Source organism: Aristolochia californica, unplaced genomic scaffold (assembly GCF_029961685.1).
Source record: "Aristolochia californica isolate CCGP_79_NKW_82.1479 unplaced genomic scaffold, dmAriCali1.0.hap1 SCAF_1, whole genome shotgun sequence".
Classification (NCBI taxonomy): Eukaryota; Viridiplantae; Streptophyta; class Magnoliopsida; order Piperales; family Aristolochiaceae; genus Aristolochia; species Aristolochia californica.
Window position 1 is genome coordinate 55,378,226 of NW_027181770.1, and position 17,102 is coordinate 55,395,327.

The following is a 17,102-nucleotide window of genomic DNA, read 5'->3' on the forward strand; positions in this document are numbered from 1 at the left end:
TGAAACAAAAAATTCTCTATTGTCACTTGATCGATTCATCAATCAAACATCATGAAGAAAAGATATTGAAGCATTTTACAAGGTTGATCGAGCAAAGACAACTTGATCAGATGACATGGTCTAATTTTGAAATGTGAAAATGCTTCACTAATTTGACTCAGCCAATGTATAGCACTATTAGTTATAAGTGATTTACCAATGTGTTTAGTGCTCAAATCATGGATTTACATGATTATTTTGAGAAATTTCAAATCGTTTTGGCCAATTTTGAAAAATGAAAAAGTATCATTTTTGGGCTAATCAACTCTCAAATAGCTACTCTTTTTACTATTTTGATCGCAATTATTTAAGTGATTTTGGGTCTTTCACTGTTTAGAAAGCCTATTATAGTGAAATTCGAAGCTCCCATTTTTTTCTTGTGTATAGTGATTTTAAAACCAATTTTGGATTGCCTCCTCTAAGTAGTATTTTGAAAAGGCTAATTCGATTTGTAGTGTGTTGATGTAGATGTCGTTTGGCTACTGATTAGGGATATTTTAATTCCATGGTGGAGAGTTTCCTAAGATTGGATTAGCAATCTGAAATACGATCATGAACCACTATAAAAATTTGTGTTCATTGTGGTGATTGATAAATTGCATTTTTTTTATATGTGTGCACATAAAGTGGTAATTGTCCAATTACAATTGGTAAATTGAGATTTGAATAAACATATACACCACCCCTCGGTTTATCCTTGTATGACTAACATTACCCTATAAATAGGCTTTTTTTTTTTTTTTTTTGTTAGTTCAAACTTGTAAATTGGCTGTTCGCCGGGTCATTTGTCCTGCCTTCCATGGCAACAATCGTGGTGCTCACTTATGATTAAACCATCTCAACGAGATTTCTTAAGAAACTGAGTATCATTTCGAAACAATTTAATGGCTTGGACAGAGGTTGTATGCACTTGTGTTTTTATCACCTACCAATAGTTAAGATCGCAGAGAAGGCCTGCAATTTATGTTGTTCTGGTAGATATCAACTCTTGGCAACTGTCTTCTTTTCGGTCCCTATCAATTTATTGATTTTTGCGCTTTTGCTCTTCAAACGTAACATGTGATCCTGCTTCAAATCGACACCGTAAAGAGCAAGCAGAAAAGGAAAAGGCAACAAGAAGCTCAAAAAACTAATATCTGATGGCGTGGTACAGCTGAGATTAATCTGTACTGTTTCTTTCGGATCTTTTTTTCTCTTTAATGGAGGACGTCCTGAGCGAACTGTTTTCACAAGCTCAGATAAGACAGCTACATGTGATCGCCATAGATTTAGAGTTTAACCACATTATTGACATCGACAAAGCTTGTGGGCAGGTTTTCTAAGGACCCATGACATACCCATCTTCATTAACGTTTGCATGTTCAGTCATGGATGCTAGCGCTGTTCATCAATCATGGTAATACCGAGGAAGGAGACGGAGTGGGAAATTTTGTTTTTGTTTCGACTTCGGAATTGAATCGACAGTCATGTAGGTGCTTGCTGTTGCTGGCATGCCACGGGCATCAAAGTCAGAATCCCACCTACACAGCAGCGTCGTGATAAATAGACATTTAAGGGACGATGAGCAAACAGTTGGAGGCATTGAAGACGAAAGTTCACTGCTGTTCTATAAAAGCCATCCTCGTTCATGATGCAGTCACTCACACTCTCTCATCCGACACCCCAACGACATGAGGACCGAAGTCAGGAGAGTGGTTCTTTTGTCATTTCTCTGCTTCAATGTCCTCGTAGCGAGTGTTGCCGCGAAGGACGTTTCCACTATCAAGAAGGATAGCGTCGATGAGGAAAAGACGTTCATTGGGGTTGGCAAAGGTGGCGGGTTTGGAGGAGGGTTCGGTGGCGGTTTCGGAGGTGGCGCCGGATTTGTGGGCGGCATTGGAAAAGGCATTGGTTTAGGGGGTGGCCACGGGGTTGGTGGTGGCTTTGGCAAGGGTGGCGGCATTGTTGGAGGTTTTGGCAAAGGAGGTGGCATTGGTGGTGGCTTTGGCAAGGGTGGCGGCATTGGTGGAGGTTTTGGCAAAGGAGGTGGTATAGGTGGAGGTTTTGGCAAAGGAGGTGGCATTGGTGGTGGCTTTGGCAAGGGTGGCGGCATTGTTGGAGGTTTTGGCAAAGGAGGTGGTATAGGTGGAGGCTTTGGCAAGGGTGGCGGCATTGGTAGTGGCTTTGGCAAAGGAGGTGGTATAGGTGGAGGTTTTGGCAAAGGGGGTGGCATTGGTGGTGGCTTTGGCAAGGGTGGCGGCATTGTTGGAGGTTTTGGCAAAGGAGGTGGTATAGGTGGAGGCTTTGGCAAGGGTGGCGGCATTGGTGGAGGTTTTGGCAAAGGAGGTGGTATAGGTGGAGGTTTTGGCAAAGGAGGTGGCATTGGTGGTGGCTTTGGCAAGGGTGGCGGCATTGTTGGAGGTTTTGGCAAAGGAGGTGGTATAGGTGGAGGTTTTGGCAAAGGCGGTGGCATTGGTGGTGGCTTTGGCAAAGGTGGTGGCATTGTTGGAGGTTTTGGCAAAGGAGGTGGTATAGGTGGAGGTTTTGGCAAAGGAGGTGGTATAGGTGGAGGTTTTGGCAAAGGAGGTGGCTTTGGTGGAGGCATAGGCAAAGGTGGTGGCTTTGGAGGTGGCATTGGTAAAGTTGGCGGCTTCGGTGGAGGCATCGGCAAAGGTGGTGGACTAGGTGGAGATATTGGAAAAGGCGGTGGCATTGGTAAAGGAGGTGGACTTGGTGGCTATATTGGTAAAGGAGGTGGCTTTGGTGGAGGATTTGGCAAAGGAGGAGGCATTGGCGGTGGATTCGGAAAAGGTGGTGGGATTGGTGGTGGAGGCGGAGGAATGTGAGGAGGTGGCTGATTCAGAGGTGGAGACGGAAGAATTGGAAAAGTAGATTAAGCTAGTCAAGTCATGGTGGTTTTAATTTAGGAAAATGTATTATGATTGTCATGCAAAGTTGAGACTAGGATTGTCTTAGTGTTATTATCGTCAATTACAATATTCTCATAAGAATTTATCTATGTAAAGTCTCGTTCTTAATAGTATAAAATGCCTAAAAAAATGAAGCATTTTTTCTATTATTTGAACAAATCTTATTATCAAATCTTTGTTGCTTCAAATGTTGATTTCTCTTTTTGGAGAAATTCAATTGACAAAAATCATTTTATGTTGGAAAATAGACTCAAATTCCTTTTTTTCAATATCGAATTTTTACTATGTAAATTGTGGTATGGAGGTTTGAACTTTAGGGAAGTAACAGGTACTAGGATCGGAAAACATCAATAAGGAAGAAAAAGAAGAACACATAATAGAGATTATCTTTGTGAAATTTCAAGATATTACAAGAAAAAGAGAGAAACATGGGAGGAGAGAGACCTGGAAAAGAGTCATTCCCATTGAATTGTGGAAATGGATTATTAGGGATCCATTTTCTCGATTATTTATAGCATAAAAGATTAATAAAAGATAATAATACCCCTAATCCCTTTACCTTCTTGATGTCTGACCTTTGTTACTACATGTGTTATTTTATTTTCTCTTTGTAGGAAACTCTAATTTCAAAAATTCTTTTTGAGTTGAAAACTAGACTTAGTGATCTTTCAACCAATATATAATTTTTAAATATAAAAATTCTGGTATGATGGTGTGAAGTCTAAGGAAGAATGGGTGTAGGAACAGGCACTCAGGGAAAAGTACTTCTTTTTCTTCTTCATTTTTTCTCCTTGATATCTTCTACTTTTCCTTCTTCTTCTTCCTCCCCTTCTTCTCCGTCATTTTTTCATTCCCCATCTCAGGATCATAAAATGCTCTGATACTATGTGAAATATTATGATATTATAAAAATAAAGAAGAAACATGGGAGGAGTGAAAGAAAGCTAGAAAAGAATTATTCACGTTGGGAAGCGGATTATTAGGGTTTGCTCTTCTCACCCATTTATAACATAAAACACTAATAGAAGACAATGATGCTCATGCTCCCTTTACTCCATTACAAATAATTTTCTGTAAGAAAACACAAAGAATAATAATCTTCCAACGGGGCCAACTGCTGAAAAATAATCCCACAAAGACTAATGAGAAGAAAGATCTTGGGAAAGGTTTTTAAAAAAGGCTAGTCATTTTGGAATTGGCATGTAACCTAAATTTCATATTTACCTCATTAATAGGCTATCCTCTCTCTCGTTGGAAGCTAAAAGTTCTTACTCTCCTCTCTCTAATGATATTCAGATTTACCCTCAAAATAGATTATTTGGATCTCTATGCTTGTTGTAATTATTTTGCATGATTGTAGTGAAAACAAAATGATCAAGGTCTTGTGTTTTTCTTGGCTATCAAGATGAATGTAAAGGTTTTAGTCGCTATTGTCCTAGCTCAGGCAAATATTCACTCACACCTTGCTCTATTTTATGAAAATTGATTTCCATATGTTACATGCTCCAAATATTTGATATTAAACCATCTTCTAGCTATAGGCTAATGACTTGTTTGCAAAATGAGTATTTAAATTGAAGTTTAAATATCTGAGAACTTCTAGCAAATGGCTGAACCTTCCAGCTAAGTTACCATCTTCTAGCATTTTCGACCAATTGTGTTGGCCAAGGTTGCTTCTCAAGAGGGGAGTGAATTGAGATTTTCAAATTAAAATCAAGTTGTGCACGTAACTAAAAATCATGCATAAAACAATTCAAAGTAAATTGAAATATGCACATACTATAGGGACAAAGATATTTTTTTGTTATCGATGCCCCCATCATAGTAGTCACCTCCTAAAAACCCTTGCATGGGAAAATTTCACTATTTTAAAAAGCTCTAAAATCTGGAATTCTAAAAGAGATTCTAGCTCTCATTGATTTTCAGGACTACATGAATTAGCAGATGGATAAAATGAGAGACATCATATTGGGGAGAAAACATGAGGAAGAAAAAGGTTATGGACTTGTGTCCAAACCCTCCCCTTGAAGCACAATTTATAGATGAATAAATTATAATATTATAATTATGTATTTGAAACTTAAACTAATTACATCAATGCCATCTTTATAAAATGACTATTTATTTACCATCATGCCACCAATGTGTGGGTCTTCCTTGGTCTATGGGTTTGAGCCTATCGTCTACCTCTCTTGGATGTGTGTGTAGGAAGATATGCCTAAGCCTACACGACCAAGGAAGGCCCACAAGATGGGCCCAATCACATAAGAAGTAGGACCCACTATGATTACCATGAGCTGGCATCCTTATTACATAAGTTGGAAGATCAAGGACTCACAAAGGCATCTTTATCTTATGGTCACATCTTAGAAGAGTTCTAGTTTGAGTTATGTGTGTCTTTTATCTATATTGAGTTATTTAATTATGCTAAGACTTATCTTTTAAGTGTTAGAGTTTGAGTGTAATTGGGACAAAGGTAGTATTATTGTAATTGGACTCTACTACCTTCCTCTATTATAAATAGAAGTTATGTACTCTGATTATTATAAGTTAATGAAGTCAATGAAGTATTTCTCTTTTCCATAAATTCAATAGTGTGGACCTTCCTTGGTCGTGTGGGCATAATCCCATCTTCTAACACACACTTGGACGTGTGGGTTTGGGCCCATCTTCCAACATTCCCCCTCAAGTTGGGGGTAAGAGAACATCATAAATGTCTAGCTTGTTGTAAATGGTATATTAGATCTTCTCGTATAAAATAACAATCCATCATATCTTCCAACACTCCCCCTCAAACTGGTGATCTCTTTGTTCTTGTCTAGAGACCCAACAAGCATAGTAATGGTGAAAGAAAACAAATACTCCTAGCTATATAACAAAAATTCATACTCCACTCAAATGGTCATAGTTACAAATACTCTCCACACAATATTTCAAAGGAGAAAATGAAGCCCAATAGTGGGGCACAGAGTATACCCACTTTCTCAGGGTAGCTCAAAAACCACCTCTTAGGTTAATAATAGATTTGACTCACGCTAGATGTTGGGTTCACTCCTATCCCCTATAGGTAGTGGGTATAAGCATTGCTTAGAAGTGATTTTAACAAATAATAAGAGGGTAATGGGGAATGACCGAAAGATACTATGTTGTGGCTACCATGTGCTTTTTTCTTCATCAGAATAAATAATTCTGACAACAGTCAGCAACCGAGAAGTCCTTCAATAATAATGTTTCTGTCAGAGAGACATAATAGCAACAACAGAAATGGGTATTGGCTCAAATAACACGTATCAAATAATGGAAATCCTTAAAAATGACACATAAAATAATTCTCTGAGAGTCCATCCAAAAGTTGTTAACCAAATAATATGATGACCGAGTAATAATAATCCTTGTCAATAAATGAGTCACTTCAAGTCAGGAGACCAAGTAGAGATGGTCGAGTTAGGCTGACTTGGACCGAGTTGGTCCAAGTTGACTTGGTCAGGTTGGTGCGGCTCGGTCCGAGTTGAAATATCTCAAACTAGTCGTTATTTGTCCGTTTACAAAAATCAGTACATCGATTTATCAATTGATCATAACGACTAATTTTTTGTCAAACAATGACTTATCGATGGACTGATTGTTCAATATGTTGTCGTGGGTCGAGAAAAATTAAGTTGATCGATCATTGACTAGGGGATAATTGATCAAATAGAATTCCCTCTGGTTGTGCATTACAAGTATGATCAATCATACTTTATGTCATTTACTGGCAAAATTTTGTCTAATCGATCAATCAGATGGGATGATTGATCATTGTAAAATTTGTTTGCCTGGGTAGAAATGATCGATCAATTCAAGTGGGATGATCGATCATGCTTTATAGAATGAAAAGGTCATGTTTTGGATGATCGACCAATCACTTATAGTTGATCAATCGTGCTTTATATTTCTGCCCTTCACTGTTTGGGATGTTCGATCATTACTAGTGATTGATTGATCATTCCAATGTCAGTTCAATAATGTTGTCTTTAAAGCATGGGAATATTTTTCTAACATGTTTTAAATGATATTTATGATGTTCCTAAATATGTCTAAATACAAATTATGACCTAAAACTTTGATTTTACACTTGTACTTAAGGAAGGGAGTCTAAAATACTCTCTTACACAAGTGACTGAGTTTGGATATTTGAGTATTATACTTGAACTCTAGTCTTTTCGTTATCTTCTTCATTGTGGGTGCTTCTTAAAAAGACGTCCTTCAATGATGCTTGAGGTCATGCAATAGTGTTTGAGGTCTTGAGTTAGGTTTGATCATTTTGATGCTTTAGAGATGCATTGACACTTGAAGGCAAAGTATCTAAAATACTTATATTTGCAAATTATTAGATGAATTAAGTTTCGTTTTCATCAAAAGCAACACGAGAATCACCCTATGGTCAGCAAACTGAACCTTCTCGAATGACTTGTCCTAGTTGTGAACCCACCACTACATTCTACTTCATCTCCCAACTCTATGCTAACAAATTTTTTTCATCTTCACCATATCCAATCCTCTGTCTCCTCTGAATTATCACATAGATGGACTAGGTCGTATAGAGGTTGATCTTCCCAATTCTCTCTCAAGACACCCTCCAATACCTCCTCTCCCTAGATTGATACTGATCTTATGTTCATATCTCGAGCCAAGAGTACAAAAGCTGGTTTTACAACTCTTCAAGCTAATATTACCTTGGAAGCCCATAAAAAGTGGCTTAGATTTACCAGAACCACCATGTAAATTGGGTATATGGTCACTATAAGAGCAACATGGTATACGGTCAATGTTCTCTTATGTGGTTAAACTAAACTTCTATAGCAACCTGCATCTACCGAAGTCTTCTTTCCAGGCCTGGAGAAGCAGTAAATGAGCTCACCGCTGCGCCGTAGAGCCTCTTCTCAAACTATAACTAAGCGTCGGCGGTGGCTCTCTGCCCCAGGATAGCAAGTGGCGTGCGGAGTCGAGAGAATTCTAATGTAAGTGGCGATTGGCAGCCTACAAATTATTCAGTTTGAGCTGGTTTTTTATATAAGGTTGACTATTGCAAGACAAAATTCGAGATTGAGGAGGATTCCAGGTCAAAGTCTTTCTGTCGCAAAGTTGGACAGCAGTTGGGGAAATTAAATCTCTTCGCCAATGAGAGCATGTCTCTCATTTACTCGTCCATCTTTGGTGGGTGGAGCCATAGTAAAAGCTTTCTACAGCCTATAAATATCTATACGTACTCGGATGCTTCAGCTCACAAGCAGGCACTGTATTTTCCTTTTCCCTCAGTTTCTTCGTCACGTTTATCTTGGTCGTTGCTGCTGTGGTTGAGACCAAAGTTAGGGTGAAAATGAGAGTTTGCAGCGTTGCATACTATGTCATCGTTGCTGTAGTTGCACTTGCTCTGCCAGTGAGCGACGTTGCAGCAGAAGTTAATGGGGTTGCTGAAGATAAACATTTCTTTGGAGGGGGCTTAGGACACGGGATTTATAAAAAAGGCTTCAGACACGGGTTTGGGAAGGGCGGAGGATTTGGGGGTGGCGTAGGTGGAGGTGGTGGCGCTGGAGGAGGTAGTGGAATTGGCGGTGGAGCTGGTGGAGGTATTGGTGGTGGGGCAGGTGGCGGACTCGGCGGTGGGTCTGGGGGCGGTATTGGTGGTGGGGCAGGTGGAGGTGGTGGGCTTGGAGGTGGTGCGGGTGGTGGCATTGGAGGAGGCGGTGGGCTAGGTGGCGGAGCTGGAGGTGGTTTTGGTGGGGGTGCCGGTGGTGGAATTGGTGGTGGAGCGGGTGGTGGCAATGGAGGAGGCGGTGGACTTGGTGGGGGTGCCGGTGGTGGAGCAGGAGGAGGCGGTGGACTAGGTGGCGGAGCTGGAGGTGGTCTTGGTGGGGGTGCCGGTGGTGGAATTGGAGGTGGAGCAGGAGGAGGCGGTGGAGCTGGTGGTGGTGTTGGCGGTGGGGCAGGTGGCGGACTAGGCGGTGGGGCAGGTGGAGGTGGTGGACTGGGAGGAGGAGGTGGTCTTGGTGGGCATGGTGGCGTAGGAGGTGGAGCTGGCGGTGGTATTGGAGGAGGTGGCGGTGTTGGCGGGCATGGTGGAGTTGGGGGTGGTGTTGGAGGAGGAGCAGGAGGTGGAGCTGGTGGAGGAGCAGGAGGTGGAGCCGGCGGTGGTATTGGAGGAGGTGGCGGTGTTGGCGGGCATGGTGGAGTTGGGGGTGGTGTTGGAGGAGGAGCAGGAGGTGGTGTGGGTGGAGGAGCAGGAGGTGGTGTTGGGGGAGGAGGTGGAGCCGGTGGAGGAGCAGGAGGCGGTGTTGGGGGAGGAGGTGGAGCTGGTGGAGGAGCAGGAGGTGGTATTGGAGGAGGGGCTGGTGGAGGAGCAGGAGGTGGTATTGGAGGAGGGGCTGGTGGAGGAGCAGGAGGTGGAGCTGGTGGAGGAGCAGGAGGCGGTGTTGGGGGAGGAGGTGGAGCTGGTGGAGGAGCAGGAGGTGGTATTGGAGGAGGGGCTGGTGGTGGAGTTGGAGCTGGTGGAGGACTTGGAGGCGGAGCTGGTGGTGGTGCAGGTGGAGGTGCTGGTGGAGGATTTGGCGGAGGTGTTGGAGCCGGTGGTGGCATTGGAGGCGGAGCCGGTGGTGGTGGCGGATTTGGGGGTGGGGGTGGGGGTGGCGCTGGTGGTGTAGGTGGTGGTTTCGGAGTGGGTGGTGGATTTGGTGTGGGCACTGGAGGCGGTGCTGGAGGCGGCGGTGGCGGCGGTGGCGATGGTTTTGGCGCAGCAGGAGGTACCGGGATGGGTGGTGGTGCTGGTGCTGGCTTTGGTGGCGGGACAGGTGGAGATCATTGACAAATGGTGGCAGAAAAAGGAGACGTTCCCAATAATGATCTACAACTTATTTTTGTAAAAGAACCTCGAGGAAGATTATATTAAGCTCGATTACATTTCTTTTTAGAGCTCTATGATTAATTAATTTCCTCATCTACTGTTAAATATCAAGTAACAGTTTTTGTAATGTCCGTTGCATGGGATTCGTAGAAAAGGACTGTCAGCCATTTTAATAACTTCAGAACAAGAATCATCTGATCTTCAATCACTTCGCCTTGAATATCTTCGGATACTTCCGTGATGCAGTGGATAGATAGCCATCAAGCGAATTGAAGAGAGCCAGCTGGTAGTTGGTGCTGCTGCTCATCCACTGACACTCACCCTCTCCGGCGATTCGCTCACCGGAGGCTAGCGGTATTGAGGCGGACAAGCATTTCCTTTCGAAACCCAAGCGTGTGTTTAAGCAGGGTTTACACCATGGGTTTCCCGGAAAGGGTTTAAGCACGGTAGGTTATGAAGGGGTGGAGACCAGGGATCTGGGTTCTGTGGAGGAGCCGGTTGAGGTGGCTTTGGTGGTGGGGTAGGAGATGGCGGGGGGGTGTTGGTTGTCGGGCAGGAGGTGGAGGTGGCTGCGCAGGGGGGGAGTTCTGGAATTTGTAGATGTAGAAATGGGCCCACATGGTAAATCACTACAAATGGAGAAATTGTTCGAGTGCTGTTTTTCTCTAACCTTGAAGCCCGATTGCTTTGTTAATTCCTCCCCCTCCTCTTATGTGGAGACACTCTTCCACTCAATACCACCTCGGTGGGTGAGAGGTAATTGAAACTCATAAATACCTAACCGCCCATGATAGACCACTTAAATGAACCCGAAAACAAAAAAATTGAATGATGGAGATGTATGCGGACCATTAAGTGTCTCAAATATTTCGATGATTTTACTCGAGTTACATGGTTATTCTTATTCAAAGATAGGTTTGTAATCCTTTCTATATTTAAATCATTTCATGCTATTGTCTCAACTCAATTCGATAATAAGATAAAAGTACTTCGTTCCAATAATGCCAAAGAGTACTTGTCAAGAGAATTTCAATCCTTTTGTAAGGATAATGACATTATTTCATCAAACCTCATGTGTTTACACCCCCTTCCCCATAGAAAAGTAAGTTGGATCCGAAAACTATTAAATGTATCTTTTTGAGTTACTCTAGTACCCAAAAAAGATATGTTTTCTATAATCCCTCTCTTAGGAAATTGATTGTCTCCAAGGATGTAACCTTTTTTTAAGACAAATCATTTTATTCCTCAAAGGATGTTGTGCCCCTTGATGTGGATCTCTCTCTTCAACCCTCTGAAGCATCGGTCACTACCACACCTATCGAGTTTACAGATCCTTTCGAGGTATGTCTATCTTTTCCTCCTATATTTGGTCCACCATTTTATACTAGGCCCTGAAGGAACCTAGGACTTGTACTAGGCCTTCTAGTTCTCATCCTATCTCAAATTTTGTGTCTCACCATCCTTTGTTTTCTTCTTGTTCTCAATTCTTCGCATCTATCTCTTCTTTATCTGTCCCACAATCGTATCAGGAAACTCTGAGACATCCAAGATGGAGGTGGCAATGAAAGAGGAAATGAATGCCTTATATGAGAATCGGACTTGGACTTTGGTTAAGCTTCCTTCTGGAAAGAAATAGGTGGGTTGTAAATGGGTCTTTACTATTAAGCAGAATCTAGATGGTTATGTGGCCCATCTCAAGGCCCGTCCAGTAGCAAAGGGGTACACTCAGTGCTATGGAGTTGATTATGAGAAAATTTTCTCTCTAATGGCCAAGTTAAATTCTGTAAGAATCTTATTATCAATTTTTTTTTATGTTTACCAATTTTTTTCCCTCTCTCTCTCTATCAAACCCTCTCTTAACTTTTGTCCATCTTCTTCATTTTCTCTCTTCTTCCTCTCGTTTCTCTTCCCTCATTCACCTTCTCTTTGGTTTCTCCTTCTCTTGTGTTGCTCGTTTACCTTATTAATCATGGGATCTTAAATTCAACAATGTTGATGTTGGGAGGTTCCAACGATTAGTTGGTAAGTTGATCTACTTCACGGCTATTGTACCTAATATATCTTATTCAGTAAGTGCTACCAGTCAATTCATACATAAACCTCAACAATCTCATTAGATGACCAACCTAATGTTTCATGAAATAACAAAGCACATCGAGATAGATTGTTACTTCATTCGAGAAAATTTTGAAGCTGGTGTGATATTTTTACAATATATCCCGTCTAAGAATCAAATAGCAGACATTTTTACAAAAAAAACATTGAAGCAAAGCCCCTCTCATAAACATGTTCCAATCTGGGGATCTTTGATGTTTTATCACCAACTTAAGGGAGAGTGTTGATGGAAATAATGGTAATATATGTGTAAAGTCGATGGTTCCTCTTTTCCTTCACGTACTAGGGTTTACACCCTCACATCTATAAATAAGGAGCAAGGGAAAGGGCTAAAAAAGTTGTGCCCTATTCTTTCTCTTATCTCATCCCTCTTAGAGTCTCACATGCTCTCTCTTCTCTCTTGCCCTCTTTCTCTCCTTCCTTCTTCTTCTTCTTCCACTCACATCTCTCAAACCCTAAACCTTCTAAGCATGCAACCCTAAAATCTAACAATAAATATGAGTCACTTCTAAACAACGACAAAAATTTTGAGTTTCTTTATTAAATGAGGCTTCTCATCCAAGATAACACTAATGGAGTTAGAAAAATAATTTGCTATATTGTACAATGATAATATTGTCCTCATTTATTGGATGTATCTGACTACAACCACTAACACCCACCCCGCCAAATGCAAATACAAAGTCCCCGCACCAAACATGCGAACATACGGGGATTCGAACGTGGGACGTGGGACAAACCTGATCTGATACCATATAAGTACCTAACCAACACAATTCGAAAAAACTAGTCGATTAAGGTACGGAAAGCCAAGTCTTAACACTAACACTTATATCCTCTTCTGAAATTTACTACTTGCCAAAGCTTTTGAGGTAGTGGAAGCATGAAGGAACAATTTCACTTTATTATGGCCTCCTGGTTTCTTCTCCCGCTTTCATCTTTTATCTTCCTCCTTCACGGTTCATCTTCATCGTCTTCTCTCACTTTCCTCTTTTTTCTCTCTATCTCTCTTTTTTTTCCCCTTTTTCCCTTTCCTCTTCAGTTTCTCACCTCCTTAGAAAATCAAATCTGGCACCGGAAGCAATAGAGAAAATACGCTATGTTGATGGGGCCAGGCACCGTTGAGCCAATTGAAGACTAAAAGAGTACCAATATTGATGTCAATTATGTGGTTTATCTTGGCGGGATCGACCTAACTGGTTTCGTACAGGCACAGTAATCTCATCGACTTAATTTCTGCCCTGTTCATCCAATATAGCAATTAAAACGCCTTAAAAGATCGTATAAAGGGTGTTAAAAACTGGTCAAAAGGTGGCGGAATAAATTAACGGTAGTGGTAAGTAGAGCCATGAAAGGAAACGTTTATCTTGACAATGTTTCTCCTGAAGTTTTTAGCAAAGATGACTATTTCAGCGACTATCATTCGCAGTTAGCAACAAGGAAGTTCAGAAACTCGGTTCTTGGTTTCAATCCCAAAATGTGATAACAGCAGTGATCGCTAAGTCGTCGGAACCATCAGCAGAAGTCATCTGATCATAGCAAGAATGATTAAGGTAGAAAAGTACAGAGATTTCAGAACCTGCGCTGAATCATCTAAACTACGGATGACAGGCAAAAGAGGCGAGTGGGATGCCCAAGATTTCTTCTACAACGACTTCAGAACAACTTAGCTGGTTTCTTTGAGGTTTGGTAGATTGACTGCATGGCTGAGAACGCAGAGGTCAGTTCCTGTTTTGGTCAAACCATGCTTGGGTAAGCTATGATTCTGTTGTGTTAGCATTAATACTCAGGAAGTAGAGAATGGTGCGTTGCTGAGAAAATTCAGATGCCGTGGTAATTCCATTAGAAGACATCTTCCGCGCCTCTGGTTTGAACACTGATATCATGAAAGTGAATTGAAGGCGCAAACCTACCCTCTGTCATGGAAATGAAGTCTGCCCGCTGTACATCGACAGTCTAATTACTACCCTCTTCTTACTTCATCCACGTCCAGAGCTTTCCGATATATCTCGTCCTCAACAATTTCTCGCATCCTTTATGCGTTAATGGTTAACTTGGAACGGTGAAATGCTGTAAATTAGATGTCTTGCAATCTCATCGGAAGAAAGACTTTAAGCTTTCATCTCACGGTGTCCCGAGACAGTAGAGTGGGGACGAAGGTCTAATGGTCTTCCATTCTTTACTCTTGATGTCCTATATTTTTTCAATATAGTTATATGTAGCCAGATGGAGAGGTAAAGGCCATTGCATTTAACGTTCTTCTTTATTACTTTAACCATCAGCACCTACACTTGCCTATTTAACACACTCCAAGCAGCGCACATGAACCCAGAGAAGGAGCTTCGAGTTGTAGAGAGGCAAACCCAGAAAGAGGGAGAGAGAGATGGCAAGGTGGTTATCCATGTTCGTTTTCGCCCTAGTGGTCATCCAGGCGACCAGCAGGACTATCCCCAGTGACGCCGGTCTCAAGGACGAGAAGAACTTCATCGGCTTTGGTGGGGTTGGCGGGTTCGCAGGAGCTGGAGGTGTCGCCGGTGTCGGGTTCCCGGTCCTGGGCGGCGTCGGTGCTGGTGGAGTAGGAGGAGCAGGTGGCGTCGGCGGGTTGGGTGGCCTTGGAGGGCTTGGAGGAGCTGGGGGCATTGGTGGACTTGGCGGACTTGGGGGCGCTGGTGGTGGAGTTGGCGGACTTGGGGGCGCTGGTGGTGGAGTAGGCGGACTTGGGGGCGTTGGTGGTGGACTTGGCGGACTTGGCGGCGCTGGTGGTGGAGCTGGCGGACTTGGGGGCGTTGGTGGTGGAGTTGGCGGACTTGGCGGCGCTGGTGGTGGAGCTGGCGGTGGAGCTGGATATGGTGGTGGTGCTGGTGGTGGCGTTCTTCCGTGATCTCACCCATCCCGTTATTAAGTAACTCGCTTGTTTGTGTGATGCATTAGGTCTTAGCGTTCGAGTTTCTGTTTGTTTGATAGTTGTTTGTTCTTTCGAGTCAGTATCATACTCTCTGTAAGCTCCATTAGAACGTCACCATGTTTCTTGTCTGCCGCTTTATCTTGACAAAGACGATAGAAAATTAATGAATGAGTTTTAGCTCGGAGATGCAAGCTTTCTGTTTGAGTTTCCTTCTGCTGTCTACTCTCTTCATCGTCGCAAGCAGACATGTATACAAAGAGCAAAACTCTTAACAATGGCTGCAAATGAATAAAAAACCTCGATTCAGTCGGGGCTCAAGATCTTCCAGACGCAAACTAATAGCTTCCTAAAGAGAAATTTATTGCTCTCTGAAGCAACATTAATTAAGCACCTGACCAGGTACGAGTGTAGATGACGAAACTCTTTACAAAAATAAAAACAATCAGCTGCCCATTTCACATCCAGAACTCAGAACCCTGTTCTGCACTTATCGATTGGCAGCTCGAGCTCACGCTGAGTTTATAAAATTGTAATCGAGGCCAATAATTTTAGGGAATTTTACTAAAATACCGGTTTTAAACAACTTATTTATGAAAATAACGAAGACCACAAATTATTTATAAAACTACCGAACTTTGACCGGTCCACTGTATATGTGGACAGTCAAATGTGCCACGTAAGCTTTGACTGCTTACGTGTCGCTCCATCATCAGAGCAATACTGTATATGAACACATAGACTGCCACGTCATTATTATTGACACGTCATTTGCCACGTCATTACATGATAAAATTTTGAATAAATTTAAAAAAATTAAAAAATCACATACACTTTTTATTACCTTATATCTAAAATAAAAAATTATTTAAAAAATTTAATAAACAATTAAAAAATTAACTCTTACTTATTTAACATCATTTAATATCAATTAAAATATTTATTAATTAAAAAAATTATCGTTACACTTTTTTTTCTTCATATTTTACAAAATAAAATAAAATAAGTAAATTAATTAGATTTAAAATATTTATAAATTAAAAAAATACAAAAAAAATATTTTAGAGTTTAAAAATACAATTTATTTGTATATTTTTATCACCTTATTTACGAAATAATAATATTTACAAATTTTAAATATTTATAAATTTAAAAAATCTTACTCTTAAGTCTTACCCATATATTATCGATTTAAAATATTTAAAATTTTTAAAAAATATACAAAAAAACTATTTTAGAGTTTAAAAATATAATTTATTTGTATATATTTATCACCTTATTTATAAAATAATATTTAGAAATTTTAAATATTTATAAATAAAATAATCTAACTCTTACCCATTTAGTATGGATTTAAAATATTTATAAATAATTTTTTTTATTTTTAAGTCTTACCCATATATTATCTATTTAAAATATTTATAAATAGAAAAAAATTTACTCTTAAATCTTACCCATATATTATCCATTTAAAATATTTATAAATTAAAAAATATATACAAAAAGTTGTTTTAGATTTTAAAAATATAATTTATTTGTATACTTTTTATCACCTTATTTACAAAAGAATAAATTATTAAAAAATATATTATTTAATTAAAAATCTTACAAAACTTTACAATAATTTTAATTAACATAAAATCAAAAATTAAACAGTAAATCACATAAAAATCAATACAGTAATTAAACACCTAAATTCAAATTAACATTATAATTAAATACAATAATTCTATTCAATTAACAAAAACCCTAAAAAATCACCCCAAGGTTTCAAGAGAAGGTCCGGCGAGACGGCGAACAAAGGGGAACAGAGAGAAAGAAAGTCGGCGGCGAGAGGATGAACAGAGGGGAACGGAGAAAAAGAACGAGAGACAAGGTTGAGACGAAGAGAGAGTGGTTGAGCGGAGGGCGTCGAGGGCGAGGCCGAGCGGCGGCAACAGGGGCGAGGTCGAGGCCGAGGCAGAGCAGCGGCCGCAGGCGAGCGGCCGAGGCCGAGCGGCGGCAACAGGGGAGGCGAGCAGCAACAGGTGAGCTGAGCGGCAGCAGAGGAGGCGGCAGAAGGCGAGCGACGAGAGGAGACAGCCGAGACGAGAGGCGAGGAGAAAATTGTGGAAGAGAGAATTAAAAACATATGTGAGGGCTGACGTGGCACATGCTTACGTGGCCATTGATGACGTGGCAAAAAGAAAATATTAAAAATGACATGATAAGTTACGTGGCAGATGACGTGTCAATAATGATGACATGGCAGATTCTG

The 17,102-nt window shown here is 41.0% G+C and overlaps 2 protein-coding genes across 2 annotated transcripts; both read left to right on the forward strand.

The window, feature by feature from the left end:
- The first annotated feature begins 1,696 nt into the window (after positions 1–1,696).
- Positions 1,697–9,789, forward strand: LOC137948987 (glycine-rich cell wall structural protein-like). Its single transcript, XM_068795238.1, has 8 exons — positions 1,697–1,881; positions 2,002–2,067; positions 2,164–2,733; positions 2,770–2,829; positions 8,672–8,932; positions 9,215–9,301; positions 9,347–9,436; positions 9,497–9,789. Exons 1-8 carry the CDS (start codon positions 1,710–1,712, stop codon positions 9,787–9,789), a joined length of 1,599 nt encoding a protein of 532 aa, XP_068651339.1. The 5' UTR covers positions 1,697–1,709.
- A 4,496-nt stretch (positions 9,790–14,285) lies between these two features.
- On the forward strand, positions 14,286–15,032 carry LOC137961705 (glycine-rich protein 23-like). Its single transcript, XM_068808419.1, has one exon. It carries the CDS (start codon positions 14,327–14,329, stop codon positions 14,822–14,824), a length of 498 nt encoding a protein of 165 aa, XP_068664520.1. The 5' UTR covers positions 14,286–14,326; the 3' UTR covers positions 14,825–15,032.
- Positions 15,033–17,102: the final 2,070 nt, after the last annotated feature.